The following is a 17,261-nucleotide window of genomic DNA, read 5'->3' as shown; positions in this document are numbered from 1 at the left end:
TCAGTGCTGATGCATTTGCTTCGTCGGGGCCAATGTGAGGAATCAAGTGAGTTCATATTCCTTTGTATTCTTAACCGGCGGTAGCTAACAACTGTTTACGCAGCTGGCTCTATTGGAATCTCAATGTAATCTCTCGCACACCCACTTCCTTCTTTCTGAACCGACCGTCAACGAAAAACCAATCCTCCTCGGCAATGTCTTGATGTCCCAACCCTCAGCAGCGGCAACACGCCTCCTACCCCACAATATCATCTTCTCCTGTACTGCCTATTCTCGACTGCAGAACCCGACTATCTTGCCGACCCTTTCGCTACCTTCCTGGATTATGTCGATCATTGGGAAGGCCTTTTAGTCACCATGTTTGCATGGCCTCCTCGTTTCACTGTGTTGCGACAGCGACGGATCCGGGATCTTGAATAAGACGAGGTTCTCGTCTTGTTCAACGTCCATGAGCGGATATCGTGGACAAGGTTCGAGCGAATCTTTTTCAATGGAGAGGAAGAATGTTGCTAAGCTGCAAGGGTTGGGCGCTGAGCCCACGATGCATCATTCGGCCGCCCAGTTTTTCCTCACATTGCCTCTCCCCGAAACCCAGGGCCACAGTGAATTTGTCTCACTTCCCCAAAGATTCTACGCCTCGGCCCGCATCGAGGTGACCAAAGGGGTAAAACTCGCCGCAGTTGCCTTCAACACCGCTTTGGGGGGCGTACGCAGAAAGGGCGAAATGGCGCTTCTTGGAGAGGGCCGGAGTTGGTGGAGGGATATTGGTGGATGGTGGAAGACATTTGCTTGGAGTCTCGGTGGTGTTGATTTTGCTCTACCGCTCTCGCGATGTCACAAGGATTCTCTCTGGACTGACGGTACGCCCAGCTCTGATGCTCGTATCTACTATTCACTTGACTGACTCAACGATAAATAATTGCAGTGCACTCTAATGGCACTCTCCGCTCCGCGTTTCCGTAACACTCTCGCTCTTTACGAGCTCAGCGGACCCATTCATGTCCTACCGACGCACGTCCGTAGAACTTTGACTTCTTGGACACCAGATGTCTAGCCCTACTGCACGACCGACACCATCCTGCAATTACCAAACTCATACCTCCCCGGGTCCTGACGCCACGATACGCAACTCAAATCCGTTCGGCAGCGTCCTTGTCAAATTTCTCCACTCTCCACTGAGCACTAACTGCCCGTGGAACTGAAGAATCAACCTTTGGTTCCAGCAACGGCTCAACAACGCTCTTGAGAGAGACGTTGAGCCTTCGAAAGACGGAAAGACGGATGGAGTGGATCTTGTAGGATTCGTCCACGCTGAGCCGGCACTGGGCGTAGACGCGTCTTTGAGGGTTGTGTGGAGAAAGAGCTCGTGGGCTGAGCAGGCTCAATGAGGAGTAAGATGCCCGTTAGGAAGGGCGGGTTGGTTGAACGGCCTAGGTGGGGTCAACTGAAGTTAAACCACCCCTGTTTACGCCTTTGTGTTGTGTTGGCGAGGATTGAGCATCCTGGGGAGTGCTAGTGGATTCTTTGGTCCGAGGAGGTATCCGCTGGGAGTAGAGATTTTGTGTGCAAAGAGACTTGGTGGCGCAATTGGATGGGTGAAGGTTGTTTGAGGAGTAGCGATTGAGGAGGATGGCTAAAAGGCGCGTGTATTGGTGGAGCTGGAGGGGAAATCATAGGGTAGAAATATGGACGCGAATTTGAACGTACGAACTAACATTGAAGCTCGCATTCCCTTCAGAAGCCATGTTTTGCTGTTCAACTTGCTGTCAAGTTGACTGTTAGACTAATTTTCCCCTTCCATGACAATCAGTTGTGCATGTGAAGCTTGTAAAGTCGGGCGCCTTTTGTTAGGACCCGACGCTCTCCTTTTTAGGAAATCGCCGTCCTCGTGCACATCAACTTCAAGCCACCTGTCCACAACCATCAACTTACGCGGTGGCCTGTGGCCACACTCAAATCATTCAAAATGGGTCGCCCGCCCTCCTTCTCAAAAAACACTTTCCTCCCCTTTCATCCCTCGCTCTCACCAGCAAAATGCCCGTCTCCAACTCGACACTGCCTGTGCTTTCTTTGTTGCCCAGCCTAGAGGGCACGCAAATCTACCCCGTGGAGCGCGAAATCAACCGCAGCTCCCTCCTCGACGTCGCGCCGGACCGCGAATCTTTACTGATCAGCGATCAGACCATCGAAGAAGTGCGACAGGCTCTCAAGATGCACATTCCGATTACCACTGGGTATGTTCCACTATTCTATTGCTACTGACCATCTGAGTTACGTTGTGAGATTTCCAGGCATTGGCTGTATAATGCTCAAAAACGCCAGACAGTCAAGCTACGAGAAGCGACGACACGTCTTTCCGTCTTTGGCAAATCACTGTCAGCGGTCCCGACGGTATCAGACGAAAACTCAAACAACGTCGTCGCAAGTCCTCGGATCCGACGGGTACTGTCGACGTCGTCTATCTACACCTTCTCTGGGGCTACCTTGACAAGCATCGAAAGCCGTCTCAACTCAGCTGGCACAAACGGATCCACCACCTTACCGATCGAGCCACGGCTAAGTACTTCTGAGAAGCTCATCTCCCCAAGACCACTAGGCCTTACCCACGTCCTCGTAGTCTACGCTACGATGCCAAGCTGCCCTATAGCCCCTCCAGTAGACCCCCAAGGCACCTTACCAAGCCGCAAGAAAAAGGCCGTCACCTATCCCGAAGTCATCGAGCTCCCGATCAACGACCTCCTCTTCATCCTCAACGTACCCAACTTGGCCCCTCCAAAGGTGCCGGATACTCCCCTCCTTCCTCGTCGTCTGCACGAGGAGCTTCCGCGGGTCCTGATGTACGTTCCGCACCTGGACACGTTCCCGGAGCTCGTGATATATTTGCACACCAAGAACCAAGCTGAGTTGTTCAGGAAGGTAATTCCTGAGTGGATCAGGGACTTGATTCACCCTCTGCCTTTGGTTCCTCTGCCTGTCCCTCAAGCGCACTCTCAGCTTGGTCCTGTGGTCCCATCTCCTTCGGCAGGAGTGCCAACCGAAAGCCGCGGAGTGATCAAGTTTCTGGGGCTACTTGTTTCTGGGTCCAGTTCAACTACAAGCGTCGACACGATGGCCTCGTCGTCCTCTGCCATCTCGACGCCTCCAACTGAGCCAGATAGGAGTGCGAAGACTATTTCAGAGGAGATCGCGCAAGTTTCCTCGACCTTTTCCTTGACGGAAGCAGAGGACCCGTTGTTCCAGACAGCGGCCCGTTTGGACACCCTTCGAGATAATCTGCGTCATATTGGGTACTTCAACCACACCCTGTGGAATGAGTTGGACGTTTGCCGAGACATCGTGTTGAGGTCCATTTCTTGTAAGGCCAGGCTCGACATGGAGTGACCGACCGACTTTCTCCTCCGACCCCAGATCTAAATGTATTGATATCTCACTCTCTGCATTATCTCGTTTGTATACTGTACAATATGTAGCTTTGCGCAAATGTTGATCATTGATTTCCTCTCTCATATAATGATATAAACGATCGCAATACTTGTCAGCCGGTCACTTCAAGCTTTTCTTGTTTGCTTCTATCCATCAAAGTCCACCATTGCCTATCCTACAATGGTTCCAGACTCCACATTCCTGGACTACATAACCTCTGAAAAACTAGCCTTCAAGCGTGGTCGCCGGGACGATCCTTTGAGGCTGTATGCTATCTTCTACACCACGTGTTTCCCCCCAGCGACCAAGTCCTACGTGATCAACTCTCGAGATGAACCGATGGAATTCGACTACGCCCCGTCCAATTGGGGGGACGTCTCCGAGGGGTGTCGCAATCGCAGGGTGAGGCTGAAAACGACGGCGTCGGTGGCAATTGGGGCTCTGGAGGGGAACGTCGATGACATGCTGGAACTGGCCATCCGGTGTGAGATGTTCAATGTACCTTTTCTTACCCGCTGATGACACACGACAGGTTATGGGCAGGTGTAGACACAAATGTCGACGTGCAGCGGGGCGCCAAACTGATCCGACGCGTCTACGAAGGACCTTTCCTTCCCGAGAAGAAGGGTGTCGCAGCCAGCCTCGTGTGCTACCTCTTTGTACACTGTGATGACCCACACGCTGAAAGCCGGCGGGGTACGAGTGGGGCCTTCCGCAACTGGGTCGCGGCACTTCACTTTGCGGCGCAGAGCTGTAGACTTGGTCACTTCTCGTTTGCATGCAACTTCGTGGCGGAGACCAGCTTGAACATCGGCGCCGAGTTCCAGCCCACGTACGACCAGGAGCTGCGGGAGGAGCTCGACCTTGTGCTCGCACACCGCCAAATTCTCCAGGAGGAGACGGGCTATCAGCCGCGCAAGCCACAAATTTGTGCACGCTGCTTTATGAAGAAGCCTGAGGAGTCGCTCCGTAAATGTGGAGGCTCCTGCGCGAGTATCCGGAAACCACAATATTGCAGTAAAGAATGTCAAAAGGCAGCAAGTTCTTTTTCTCCTCTCTTACTTGTCCGGCATCTCACGGATTCTTTTTTTACTTTCTAGGATTGGAAAAAACATCGGAAATGGTGCAAGAAAGATCCCGAACTTACTACCCCAAGTGAAGCAGATGAAGCGACGTTGTACGGCATGCACATGACCAAGGACACCTCTCAATCGCAAGAATGAAATTTTTGTACTTTTATTACAATTCACTTGCCTTTTCAAAGTGAAAAATACCTTTCCTCCTCTTTGATGTAAATACTTACTCACAACTTCCAGTCCCCAGTACTTACAGTTTCAAATACGTTATTCTGTTGAAATACAAACTGGTTCCCTTTTTCTTTTTCGTTCGTTGGGATTTTCCCTCAGGCTGGTTCTCTTTTCCCGTCTCCCAATCGTTCTGACTGACATATTTGTTCATCTCTAGGAACGGCACCAATCACCCACCATGCAACGAACGCACTATCACTCACCCTTCTGCTGTCACACAGATGTAAAATTCGTGGCAGCAACAGCAGTAGTAGGTCTGCGCTTGACCGCGAATTTACTCTTGGGCACGTTTGATACTCGCAACGCCTTAATAGAACGCTCCGGTTTCTTCAGTGGCTAGATATAAAAAAACGTCGGACACTTCTACGAGGACCTCGGAAGGCCTGGCACCGTTCGAAACAAGCAATCTGCTTCCCGTGGCGCTCAAGCGATAAAACTATTGGGAAATGTTGCGGTTACCGTTCCCCTTCCGGCGATAGCGACTGTTCAGAGGTGGGTCCATTCATTCTTGATGAGTAGTCGAACGTTGTAATAATGGGGTCTACGGCTGCAGGTCAGCTATATAAACTCCCTTACTGGAAGACTCGCCATCTTATTTCACTTTGATTTTGGTTATGGGTGAGGAATCACAAATTATCAACAGTTAAAATCAATAGTTCTCATCATAAAATTTGCCTACAGCCGAGAATGTCGTAGCAGGAAGTTAACTAGAGAAGTTGACAACAGAATTGGTGGAAAAATACAGACTTCCAATGATATTACAAGCGGTTGGGGATATGGCATTCCAATTCTTCGACATCCTACTAATCACCAATATCCTCCGCTAGGATTGTTACCCATACCCGGTGTTCCGCCGCTGGGGTTATTACCCATTCCAGGGGTACCGCCGCTAGGATTGTTGCCCATTCCGGGAGTACCACCGCTGGGATTGCTGCCCATTCCTGGGGTGCCGCCACTAGGGTTGGCCATAACTGTGTGCTGAGAGGAGGGGCAGTCAGCGGTGTTAGTGTGGGTACTAAAGTGGGAAGAGGCGGGACTGGGAGGAAAAGTACTTACGTTCTGTGGTGCGAGTAGTCTGAGGGTGAATTTGTGAGCTTTGTTATGGTCTAATCTAAGCCAAGTTTGTGAGATTAGTAAGTTGGTCCACTGCGCGTAAAGCTTGGTAGTTAAAATGGCTGACCTTGGATGGGGGGACCAAGCGAATGAAGAATGGGATGAGTGTTTGTCCCCTTTTATGTTGGAATGCAAACCGAGCCTTAAATAAGGTAGTCAGCTGAGTGGCTGGGATCTCCTGGTAGATTGAATGGTAGAGCGCTTGTTACCTGTTTTTTTGTGGAAGATGCGCAGCGATATGAATGGTTGAGCGCTCAATTTGAAAGTTAGATGGTCATGCCGGACTTCAGAACTATGCGTATTATTAGGCCGCAACATTGACAGAGGGCACACACCATCTTCAGCGGTGTCAAGTGACTGGGAAGTCAGGCGGTCGGCTGCGTAGAGATATAAGCTTTATAGTTCATGTACCAGCCACCATGTATTTCCCAACAGTTTCAAAAGTTTGCAATGACTTAAGTTCTCCTAGAGTAACAACCGCGTAAGTACTCCCGATGTCTATGCAGTTAAAGCAACCCTCACTTGGTGCAAACGAATATATCCCCCTGTTACATGCGCTTGAATTTCAGCTTCCAGTTCTCAACGTATACCTGTCAGGTGTTAACCGCATCGGGATACTATGATTATCGTTCACGAGAGTGGCGATCAGCCTAGTTGAATTGACACTGCTCTTAGTCTAGCCTTTATGTGCCCTGTCTCCCGTGACATTCAGCGGCATATCGACAATCACGAAAGCGAATTAGTGCCTGAACAACAAAGCATGTGGTCAAGAGTCGGATTCTAGAAGTCTCCACTGGCATCATTGAACTCGCCTATCTTAGAAACAATAATTGAAGAAAATCTCGCATCTACGTGCCTGCAGTTGCGTGCATTTTTGAGATGCGCGCATACAAGAAACAAGTGCGTGCAGATTTGCGTGCCATAAAAAATACTTTCAGCAAGAGCATCGCACGCTTTTCAATGATGTTTCGAATTTAACGTTTTCAGCGGAACATTCCCTATTCCACAACGTCAAGTTAAACCTTGTGGGTGAGGAGCGCCTTACCCTTGAAAGCCCTTCAACATTGACCGTAAAGTCGTCATAGGCTCTGGCGAAAAGGGCGTTGAGGTCATACCTGTCAACCTATGTTAGCCGACGATGATGTCAATGACGTGTGCGACTTACCAGTGAGGTCCACAAATTATGTTCGAAGGTTGATGCTCTGCCAAAGATGTTGGACAGAACTATCCCATTGATGTTCGTCAGGCGCCTCAACGGTCAACGGGGGTGACGAACAAACCTCATTAGTAATTGACTCAACAAAGGCGAGCTTATCCGGAGACGTGACGGCACAGCCCACTGGTTCAAAAGAGGGTAGTAAAAGTCCATGTACCAGTCGACCTAGAGCACCATACAGTAAGACAGACCGTCGCAAATATCAACGCAGGCAAAAAGCACTGACCTTCTTTTCAGTGACCAGGTTTTTGCTGAAGTAGTTTCCTGAAGAACGACGGGTTGATCCTTAACGTTGTCACAGCCCCAGACATGATGGAGCTCCCACAGGCAACGACCATTTGTCGGGCCATCAGGCCGCCATGCTTTGCGTTTAGATGTGTTGAGGAGAGGGGTCGACGTCTTTTTCGTAGGCATGGGGAATGACCAGGTCCAAGTTGAAACGAGGGTAGGGTGCAGCACCCAGCAGGAAGCTACGAAAGGGATTTATGGAGGCATGGGTTGCAAGTGAATTCGACTTGCGAACGTACAAGAGATGAAGGTTTGTGTTGTAGTCGAAGGCATGCATTAACGGTACGTGGGTGTAGCCTCTATGTGGCTCGTTCATCATCTGTGGTATCCCTTCAGTGGGAAATTATCCGTGGAAGGACATCTGTGATACCCACCGCACACCCAAGAACGCCTTCTAAATTACCAGCTGACTGAGCAGCTAGTTCCCACATCCAAGAAAAGATATTGCTGAATGTTAACTTCTTTGCCGTGTCGATCTTTCACTAAGTAGCAACTTTGGGGCGTATGTGGCTCCTGCCTAGGAACACGTACTGCATCGTTACGATTGATCAGCGGTGATGAAGCTTTAGAACGCGAAACAGTTGACTCACGCCATTGTCGCCGCACTCAATTCCTGGTACCCATACGACCATATGCCACGCTCCGCTTCGACGTGCCCTCTCCCCCTAATCACGAGCAGCCAAGCGGCGCCCACCTCTTCAATGGCGTGCGGATCAAATCTGACGGCCTCCAAGGTCCTGGCTGTCCCACCTGACCCTCCAGAATAACGAGACCAGACGTCTTGATGCAGCGACACGAAGCCGATACTCCGTAGCTTTGCAGTAAGGACAGAAGGCTTCGGAGATTGTCTAGCTACTCCGTCGGAAATGCCACTAACACGAGAAGTTAGACAGCGGTGGAGAATGAGGGTACGACCACGTACGTACGGTCCTTCGTGTTCGACTGCTTCCCATCCGGATGGCGCATCTTCATATGTTCCTGGAAGTTCCCCAGCTTGTCGATGCCCTTCTGCGAGAACGACATGAGCAGCATGTATACTGCGACACATGTAACGGCTTTGTTGTTCATCGTTGATTTCCTCTTCAAATGTCACGAATCCGAACATTTCTGATGTCCGCAGAAGAAATCAATTTGGTATCAGTCAAGGGTGACGAAGTACATGTCTCCAGCATCCAAGTAAAGGTCACTAGCGCTGATCACTTGGATGGGGTACTATCCTAACAATCGCCCGCTCAAGTTCCTCTCCACTGACAGTTGCGAGAGGCCATTCACAAACATCAGTATCAGTCCCATCTTTCATCACATAATTGGGCGAAGGAGTCGCCCGGATATGAGAAAAATCTTGAACGGAGAACGAGGCAGGGTCCTACATTGACGGGTCACCCAAATGTCATTGAGAAACGTCGCAAAAGTGCACACCTTTTCCAAGACTGACGACGGCGCAAGGGCCGCAGGATAGGAGGAAAACCGGATCTCCTTGCAATGCTCGATGATGGGATTAGACGTGATAGAGAGGTACACGTCGACCTTGCTGGAGGCGTGCATCCTAAACTGAGCAAGGCAGGAGTCATAAGAAAGAAAAACACAAAGGTTCCAATAAATCAAAGCGTACCTGATGACACCCAAGCACCACAACACACCTTTCCAAATCATGTATCAACGCACTCCCATCCACATCCGGAAGAAGGAGCACACAATCGGAAAGGTTCCTTGCGTGAAGTGCCGATATGATTAGCGGGGTGTCGGTACCACTACCACTGGAAGACGCCGATGGAAGTAAGTTGACGATGCAATGATCTAGATCCGAGATGGACAGGTCGGATTGCGCTGGATGGCTTGGTAGGTCTTCGCGGGTCAGGTAGCGGTGTGAGTGGGAAGAGAGCGATAGATGCGTTGATGCTGCGGGTAGTGATGGTGGTGCGTTTTTCGTCTGCAAAGGAGGAGGGATTGCTGTTGAACTTGATTCGGAAGTTGGACTTTCGGCATTCGTGGAAGCAGCAGGTCTGCGCTTGAACGCGAATTTACTCTTCGGCACGTTAGATACTCGTAACGCCTCAATGGAGCGCTCCAGTTCCTTCAGTTGCTAGATATCAATAAAGGCGTCAGACACTTCTACGAGGGCTTCGAAACTGCACGTACGAGTTCGTATTGCTTCTGATCATAACTCGGCAACGAGCCCGTCGCACCAGCGAGCGTCTTCGTCAAATTCGCGAGTGAGATTGAAAGTTCTTGGATGGGTTCTGGGGAGGGACTGAGTTTTGAGCTTGCAGCTGCGATGCGAGATTCCAAGGCTGAAAGTCACTGGTTCGTTCAGCAATGAAGGATATGAGCGTTGATGGAGAAGTGCAGACCGTAACGAGAGGCTTGGAATTGAGAGGTGAATGTCCGCGAGAAAGACCATGTTGTGTCGTCTGATGTAGACATCAAGCTGGATTGTCGACGAGGAGTTGTTTTGGTTTGTTGAGAACAACGCTCAACAAAAATTCAAATATCGCTCACAACTTGTTCATCGCACGACTAATCTCAGATGGAGGCCGAAACCTCTCGGCAAGCTCAAGAACGCGAAAGGAAACGCCCGCAACGACAGCGGAACCCAGAGCACGCCCACGCGTTTCAGACACTGGTTCTGAAGGGGGATCCAGCTCCCCTGAACGACTTTTCAGCCTGGGCACAGGACTGCGACAATGGGCTCGTTTATTTTTATGGTGGTGTGCCTTGCAGCCTCAGAGACGGTGACTGCACCGCCGATTTATTTTCGCTGAACCTTGCCTCAATGGAATGGCAGCGGCTCACGGTATGGTCAATTATCGAAGGCATGAATATTTTCTAAATTTTGCACTCCAATTTCTAGGATAGGTTGCAGTTCAGCGATGCGTATGACCCCTTTTCTGAATTACGGCAAGAGAGGAAGCTCCCCGCGCTACTCCATGCCGCATGCACTTTCGTCACGTTGAACAAGAGGCACTTCCTCATGCTCTTCGGCGGATATGACCAAGCGACATCGGAAACATCATCCTCGCTCATTGCGGTTGATGTCGACCGCCTTTCCTGGTGGTGGGTACGACCCCAAGGTGTCCCAGTGATCTCAAGGTTCTCACCCACGATGGTCGCAATCAAGAACCGCCTCTATATATTTGGAGGTTTACAGAATGACGTGGTCCTTAAATCTTACTCAATCATTGAATATGCAGATGGTGCATGGCAGTGGATTGAGCGGGACCGCCATGCCTGTTACCCAGATGGTTCTGAGTTGCCTTCGGAGCCATTCGCCCTTACTGCGAGTGCAGTTGCGCTCTATGACGGCAAGCAGGTCCTTCTGACTCCCGGAAGAAAGGATGTCGTGAGTCTCCTTTCCTTGTCATACAAGGAATACTTCCTCATGAGTCATTTTACTTTTCAGAACTTTTCCAAAGAAAATATCCTCCTGTTCAACTCTGAAAACAAAACCTTTCATAATATCTCATCCACCATCGGCGACTTCCCACAAAACGTCTGGTGGCACCAAGTTCACATCGTCGAACCCAATGAGGTACCACAAAAGCCTCTCGCGGCAATCTCAGGAAAGAAACGAAAGCGCGATTCCGACCCACCTCAGGTCTCATCCTCATCAACGACCCCTCGTGTCATCATCTGTGGCTGGACACCATACACGGGCACCGGCGACGTTGTCCCAGAATTTTGGGAATATCTTCCCTTTCCTGAAGACAAGATGACACGTCTGAATGTCAGTGAAAAAATATGGGACTTGGACCGAGACCTCCAGGGGATAGCCTCGATGGGAGGGCGTTTATTCCTTCTTGGTCGTGACAATCCTGAAGTTGATCTCTGGGACATATGTGTTGAGGTTACTAATCTGGTGTGTGGATTCCCTTATTCCTTGGAGTGAACAAATTTTTTATGCTATGCATAGATCAAATAGACTTTTTGGAGTCCTTTCGTTGTCTATAGTGGTAACGCTCTGCAACCTCTACCTTGCCCCTTGCCGCATTTCATCTGTATAGAGCTAATATTGGTCTCTTGGTGCTGACCTCATTGCCATTCTTAAAAATTCCTGTCGCGTTCAATGATCTGGTTATGAAGATGTTCGACCTAAACAGAAAATGATGCACAAAGGATACAAGTTACATGTACATGTATATAAGATTGGACAATGCTGTGTCGAAATGGTATATAGCTTCTGGTTGAAAGCTCGGTCACAAAGCCAATAGCACCGAGCCGAGGTTGGATTTTAATGCAGGTCAATTTAATCTGCGTTAATCTAGAAGTACAATCAGATCATGTCAGGAGACGAGGGAAAAAAACCATCGCACCATGTCCGTAATATCAACATAAATATCCCAAACCAAACTGTTCCCCCTTTGTCCCATAAGGAGTACCCGACCGCCCAAACATGCAGAACTTTGCAAGTCCTGATCCATATCCCATATCTGTTTGCGAAGGCCAAGGCATGTGATCGTCTCGTCCGGAGACGGGAGGTATTTCCAAACTTCAGGTATCAGCTCATCTTTTCCGTAAGGGACCCACGCAATGATTAGGACGGCCAGCTGGTCAGACTCCGCATTCCGTTTTCTCTTGTCGCCGACTTGGGCTGGGAATGAACCCGAACCGCCAATGACGTGTAACTGGTACCACCGAACATTTTGAGGGAAATTCCCGACGGTTTCGGTGATGGCGTGGAACGTCTCATTCTGTGTGTGAAAGAGGACCATGTTGTACCCAGAGAAATGCATCGGCTGATGAAATTAAGAGGTAAGCTGAATGAATGTAAATTCGAGAGGAGCACTTACAGCCTTCTGAGTTATCCGACCCGGCGTCAAAAGGATCTTTTTGCCCCCGTATAATGAGACTGCTGCTGCACCAATGCCTGGTATTGCTGGAAGGCTTGCAGGGTAAGGTCTATCTTGAACAACCCATATCCAGTCACCATTTGCATCGTATTCGACGACACTGTATGATCGGAATGTTGTATCCGCGAGCGGCACCCCATGTCCACCAAAAATATAAAGGCGGTTGCCAATTCCGACGGAAGCTGCATTTATCCGGGGTGTGACTGCGCCGTCGACCTCCCACCAGAGATAGTGGTCAACGTCGATGATAATTAACGAAGAGACAGCTCTTCCGTTCTTATCACCTCCAAAAAGTGTTACGAATTTGCGGTCGTGGGCGGCGAGAAAAGCACAAGATGGGTGATCGAGGATGGGGAGAGCCTTCTTCTTTGCCTTGCTGGGATTAGGCTGACCGTCCATATACAACAAAGTGTTCTAAATAATAGAAATTTATTTGAGGTTAAAGCTGCAGCAGAAGTGAATGGAATGAGGGGACGCACTGTGAGATTTGTCCAGCTCTTCGTCTCAAAATCCAACCGATAGAAATCAGAGGTGGAGGTTTGGCTATTTGGGCGAACACCGCCATACATGTACATAGATTGTCCACTGGGATCCCTGGCCAAACTGGTCCAATCGCTGAATGGCGGTGGGTCTCCGCCAAGGGGTTTTGTCAACCCAGAGTTTGTCGAGGTTGAGCTCAATGACTTCTGGGTTGAGCTCGGGCCCCTTGTGCGCTTCCGCCCTGTTCGGCCACTGCTGCGAGCATGCGGCTCCTCTAAACTTTCGTGGTCCATTCCTGAGTGCTTAGAATTAGTATTCTGTTGTGATCTGCAAGGGAAATAGATGGACGCCCACTTGTCAGAAGTTGTCACTGACATCGTTGTTCCTTGGTTGTTCCCATCACACGGTTGCAGATAAACATCCTTACCGATCCACCCACCTCGATGCCCGTCTGAAGGGGTTCTTTACTCCAGTCAACGACGACAAGGCGAAATGCCACTCCCTCTAGCATCGGACTCGGAGAAGGTTTCAGAGGTCGAGGCTTGGTTGAGGCCAAAGACCATCTCTTGTGCATCTGGAATTTGGATTCAATTTCTCAGCCCAGATCGTCTCTATACCAGGATTTATACCCGCAAATGCACACGACTGGTCGCGAACTGGGATGTGGGATTAGGAACGCACGGCGAATGGCTTGCGGGTGTCATTTAGTGAATGTGGACCGTGAGTTGCCCATTGCTATCGCTGGCATTGAGTGTTCAATTACAGTCCATTGAATACTTTGGGATTTAATCTACCCAGGTCGCCGGCGGCCAGGCGGCCTTTTCTATAACGGCAGGGTCCCTTGGCTCACCTTCTCTGACGGGGGTCGATGGTGCTCTACCACACTGCCGTAGCTGGGACTGTCGTGCAGCTTCGTGGCCACTGGTTGAACACGTAGGAGTTACCGGAGAAAACATCTAACAATCCTTTCGGAGTGTACCAGGGGTTCGTTTTGTTGTCTACCCTTCCACTAAGAGCATTCTGCCCCCTGACCGATAGATTGATCGGTTTGCAGTCTTCACCTAGGGTCCCTCCCAACGGAAGCGTCGACGGAATGGGTTCCTCTTCATCATCAACTCCAATCACTCACACGGATGGAACGACGCTCGAAAGGACGCCCAAATACCCTCCACCTTCATCGACGGAAGAAAAAGGACCCAAGCTTCCCTTCCGCCCCTCGGATACCCTTTGACTCAATTCTTGTACATAGAGGAAGCTTTTCTCCCTGTGGAACGTTCCAAACGTGTTGGACGCTTGGGGCAATATCATGCCAGTAATGAGGTTGGAAAGCAATGAACTCCTCCCTTCAGTCGCGCTGGCATTGTCGCTTTGGAGCTCTTAGTATCCGAGTCATATCGATGTGGCGTTATCTTGCCTGCAAGTAGCTCATGCAATGCATCCTATCCCGAATTTGCTTCAAAAACCGGTGTATCATGGTGTCAAAACTGTCTATTACTTCGCAATGATTTGGATAGTAAGCTTGTGACAAAGTCCGTCTACAAATCGGAAATGAGAACAAAGGGTGGAGGGCAAAAGAATAATCCTCGAAGGGTATGGCCTATCAATTTAGAGAAGGAAAAAGTAAGCAAGAATCGCAAGAATCGCCACCAAAGTCGACATGATCATCCCACCAAAATCACTCCTAAAGTCGTTAACTGCAAACGCAGGAGCCAGCGGGGGATCCAAAGAAACGATAATACTATGGAACTTGTCGAAGCTTGTGTCCTGACACACGATGAACAAGGTCTGCCGACTTTCGTCATATCGATACTTATCGCCCGGAGCCAACCCCTTGACGATGACTCTTCTCCCATGTGTCAACTGCGACGGCAGGAATATCTCCGTCTCAAGGGACGTGAGTGCGGCGTGACCCGTCCTGGGAGGCTGGAAAACGCTCTCCTGTCCCTTCAGACGCGTTTGACTAGCAGGGTTTGGCGTGGAATGGACCCATGTGTATGTGAAAGCCCCTGTGTTCATTTCATACTGGAAGTGGATGGGTATACCAGCCGTTTTCGCTGCGTAAGGTCTGACGATGGATGGTAAGATCCTGCCGCCGTTGTCGAGAGACGGCGCGTCCTGCTCGTGATAGAGCAAAGAGGGGGGCAATGCACGACCTCGGCTGAACCAAGAAAAGTTCTCTCCGTTCCAGTCGTCACCTCGCTGGTCGTCGTTGTCGGGGTTGTAGTTCCATAATCTGAGAATCGAAATCAGGCTTAGAATCGATCAACCACTTTGAAAGTCACTCACGTAAAACCAACCAATGATTGCTCAAGACCTGTCATCAAAGCATCCATCATCCGAGCCTGCCACTTGAAGTCTCCCGTCTCAAAAGCTTCGCCTTTACTGTTAATCGTATCCAATGAGCTTTTACTGTCAAAGAAAACAGAGTCGTACGTACTTCATATCCATAGGCACTCCACACTCCCCAAGTAGAACGGGTCTTTCACCAAGAGCATCATACGCCTTCTCAACGATGTTTCGAATTTGCAGAGTGTAGTTCTCTCTGGCACCTTTGTGACCCCAGTAAAACGTTTTCAGCGGGAACATTCCCTATTCCACGACGTCAGGTTGATCCTTGAGGGTGAAGAACGCCTTACCCTTGAGAGCCCTTGAACATTGACCGTAAAGTCTCCATAGGCTTTGGTAAAAAGGGCGTTGAGGTCATACCTGTAAACCTATGTTAGCCGATGATGATGTCAATGACGTGAGCGACTTACCAGTGCGGTGCAAATACCATGTTCGAAGGTTGATGCTCTGCTAAAGACGTTGGACAGAACTATCATATTAATGTTAGTCAGCGCAGAAACGGCGAACGAGGGAGATGGGCAAACCTCGTTGGGAATTGGCTCAACAAAAATGAGCTTGTCTGGAGATGTGATGGTGCGGATGCGCTCAGCCCACTGGTTCAATAGAGGGTAGTAAAAGTCTGTGTACCAGTCGACCTGTAGCGCCATACAGTAAGACAGACCGTCGCAAATATCAACAGAGGCAAAAAGCACCGACTTTCTTTCCAGTAGTCGGTATTTTGCTGAAGTAGTTTTCCTGAAGAACAACGGGTTGATCCTTCACGTTGTCCCAGCCCCAGACATGATGGAGTTCCCACAAGCAACGACCATTCGTCGGGCCATCAGGCTGCCATGCTTTGCGCTTGGATGTATTGAGCAGAGTGGTCGACGTCTTTTTCGTAGGCATGGGGAACGAGCGGGTCCACGTTGAAACGAGAGTAGGGTGGCCAGCACCCAACTGGAACGATTCGAAGGCGGAAGCTACGACGGGGATTCAGATAGGCATGGGTTGCAAGTGAAATCGACTTACGAACGTGCGACAGATGAAGGTCTGTGTTGTAGTCGAAGGCATGTAGTGATGGTATTTCAATGTAGCCTCTATGCGGCTCGTTCATCATCTGTTGCATCTCTTTAGTGACATTACCCGTGGAAGGACATCCGTAATTCTCACCTCAAATCCAAGGACACCTTCTAGATCCCCGACTGACTGAGCAACCAGTTCCCACATATCCAAGAAAGCGTTCTGTAGATATTGCTGAATGTTGACTTCTTTGCCGTGCCGATCTTTCACTAGCAACTTTGGGGCGTACGTGGCTCCTGCCCAGAAACACGTACTGCACCGTCACGGTTGATCAGCGACGAAGCTTCAAAACGCGAAACAATTGACTCACGCCATTGTGGCCGCGCTCAACTTCTGGTACCCGCACGGCCATATGCCACGCTCCGCTTCGACGTGCCCTCTGCCCCTCATCCCATGCAGCCAAGCGGCGCCCACCTCTTCAATGGCACGCAAATCGAATCCGACGGCTTCCAAGGTCCAGGCTGGAGCGCCTGACCCTCCAGAATAACGAGACCAGACATCTTGATGAAGCGACACGAAAGCCGATATTCCGTAGTTTGGCAGTAAGGATAGAAGACTTCGGAGATAGTCTAGGTATTCCCTGTCGTAAATTCCACTGAAAGGAGGAGTTAGACAGCAGTAGATGATGAGGGTATGACGACGTACGGTCCTTCGTGTTCGACTGCTTCCCATGTCACCAAGAAGCGGACTGCCGTGAGATTAGCGAGGGAGTTGAAACAAAGCGATAAGAAGACGCTTACTGAACGTCAACCCCCACCGGCGAAGACGCGCAAAATGCTCTGGAGCCTCTTCTAGTGGAAACGGGCGCCCAACGAAAGTGACAAACTTGTGGTCGCCCGGGAAGTTTTCGTGATCATGGTCGGCTGGACTTGAACAAAAAAGAATGTAATGGGCTTCCAGTAAGACTGAGTTACAACCCACCTCTTCGAAGACCCCGACAGGTTTACTCCTCGCAAGTTGCATACGCGCCCGTAAGCGTCTATGAAATGTCGCCCATGTGTTCTCAGTCCCCCAGTTCCGTTCTGCGACCAGTCGTGTGCGTATGAGGGCATAGATCCAGGTATATATGAAGGATTGTTCGAAGGGTGGGTAGGCTGAAAACATGAACATGAACACCTGCTGTGCACGAAAACTAGGTGAAATACGAACCAGTGTTGGAGAGCGACCTTTGGCTTCGACCTC

General features: G+C 50.0%; 8 protein-coding genes across 8 annotated transcripts; 3 read left to right on the top strand and 5 right to left on the bottom strand.

Annotated features, from left to right (window-relative positions):
- Positions 1 to 490: 490 nt before the first annotated feature.
- On the top strand, positions 491 to 1,388 carry LACBIDRAFT_330811 (uncharacterized protein; the record flags this gene model as incomplete). Its single annotated transcript, XM_001885157.1, has 3 exons — positions 491 to 860; positions 926 to 959; positions 1,205 to 1,388. The coding sequence occupies 3 exons, from the start codon at positions 491 to 493 to the stop codon at positions 1,386 to 1,388; spliced, it is 588 nt and encodes a 195-aa protein (XP_001885192.1).
- A 646-nt stretch (positions 1,389 to 2,034) lies between these two features.
- On the top strand, positions 2,035 to 4,582 carry LACBIDRAFT_330810 (uncharacterized protein; the record flags this gene model as incomplete). Its single annotated transcript, XM_001885156.1, has 5 exons — positions 2,035 to 2,234; positions 2,292 to 3,355; positions 3,614 to 3,907; positions 3,967 to 4,392; positions 4,524 to 4,582. 5 exons carry the CDS (start codon positions 2,035 to 2,037, stop codon positions 4,580 to 4,582), a joined length of 2,043 nt encoding a protein of 680 aa, XP_001885191.1.
- Positions 4,583 to 5,537: 955 nt separating this feature from the next.
- LACBIDRAFT_304875 (uncharacterized protein) lies at positions 5,538 to 5,699 on the bottom strand (the record flags this gene model as incomplete). Its single annotated transcript, XM_001885054.1, has 1 exon — positions 5,538 to 5,699. One exon carries the CDS (start codon positions 5,697 to 5,699, stop codon positions 5,538 to 5,540), a length of 162 nt encoding a protein of 53 aa, XP_001885089.1.
- Positions 5,700 to 7,187: 1,488 nt separating this feature from the next.
- On the bottom strand, positions 7,188 to 8,415 carry LACBIDRAFT_304874 (glycoside hydrolase family 5 protein; the record flags this gene model as incomplete). The annotated part of the gene is made up of 6 exons (XM_001885053.1): positions 7,188 to 7,224; positions 7,286 to 7,529; positions 7,579 to 7,666; positions 7,807 to 7,864; positions 7,938 to 8,219; positions 8,270 to 8,415. 6 exons carry the CDS (start codon positions 8,413 to 8,415, stop codon positions 7,188 to 7,190), a joined length of 855 nt encoding a protein of 284 aa, XP_001885088.1.
- A 118-nt stretch (positions 8,416 to 8,533) lies between these two features.
- On the bottom strand, positions 8,534 to 9,771 carry LACBIDRAFT_304873 (uncharacterized protein; the record flags this gene model as incomplete). The annotated part of the gene is made up of 5 exons (XM_001885052.1): positions 8,534 to 8,713; positions 8,767 to 8,898; positions 8,960 to 9,430; positions 9,487 to 9,638; positions 9,699 to 9,771. The coding sequence occupies 5 exons, from the start codon at positions 9,769 to 9,771 to the stop codon at positions 8,534 to 8,536; spliced, it is 1,008 nt and encodes a 335-aa protein (XP_001885087.1).
- Positions 9,772 to 9,874: 103 nt separating this feature from the next.
- Positions 9,875 to 10,785, top strand: LACBIDRAFT_304872 (uncharacterized protein; the record flags this gene model as incomplete). Its single annotated transcript, XM_001885155.1, has 3 exons — positions 9,875 to 10,141; positions 10,199 to 10,687; positions 10,732 to 10,785. The coding sequence occupies 3 exons, from the start codon at positions 9,875 to 9,877 to the stop codon at positions 10,783 to 10,785; spliced, it is 810 nt and encodes a 269-aa protein (XP_001885190.1).
- A 651-nt stretch (positions 10,786 to 11,436) lies between these two features.
- On the bottom strand, positions 11,437 to 12,967 carry LACBIDRAFT_304870 (uncharacterized protein; the record flags this gene model as incomplete). The annotated part of the gene is made up of 4 exons (XM_001885051.1): positions 11,437 to 11,595; positions 11,658 to 12,080; positions 12,135 to 12,608; positions 12,674 to 12,967. The coding sequence occupies 4 exons, from the start codon at positions 12,965 to 12,967 to the stop codon at positions 11,437 to 11,439; spliced, it is 1,350 nt and encodes a 449-aa protein (XP_001885086.1).
- A 1,312-nt stretch (positions 12,968 to 14,279) lies between these two features.
- Positions 14,280 to 17,131, bottom strand: LACBIDRAFT_252641 (glycoside hydrolase family 5 protein; the record flags this gene model as incomplete). The annotated part of the gene is made up of 14 exons (XM_001885050.1): positions 14,280 to 14,609; positions 14,661 to 14,907; positions 14,961 to 15,056; positions 15,112 to 15,263; positions 15,311 to 15,380; positions 15,431 to 15,489; positions 15,545 to 15,655; positions 15,717 to 15,979; positions 16,029 to 16,116; positions 16,170 to 16,332; positions 16,390 to 16,674; positions 16,725 to 16,767; positions 16,820 to 16,947; positions 17,001 to 17,131. 14 exons carry the CDS (start codon positions 17,129 to 17,131, stop codon positions 14,280 to 14,282), a joined length of 2,166 nt encoding a protein of 721 aa, XP_001885085.1.
- Between the last annotated feature and the right edge of the window lie 130 nt (positions 17,132 to 17,261).

This window comes from Laccaria bicolor, genomic scaffold (assembly GCF_000143565.1).
Source record: "Laccaria bicolor S238N-H82 LACBIscaffold_29 genomic scaffold, whole genome shotgun sequence".
NCBI classification, from domain to species: Eukaryota; Fungi; Basidiomycota; class Agaricomycetes; order Agaricales; family Hydnangiaceae; genus Laccaria; species Laccaria bicolor.
The sequence above is the reverse complement of the archived record's forward strand: the minus strand, read 5'-3'. Positions and strand labels throughout refer to the sequence as shown.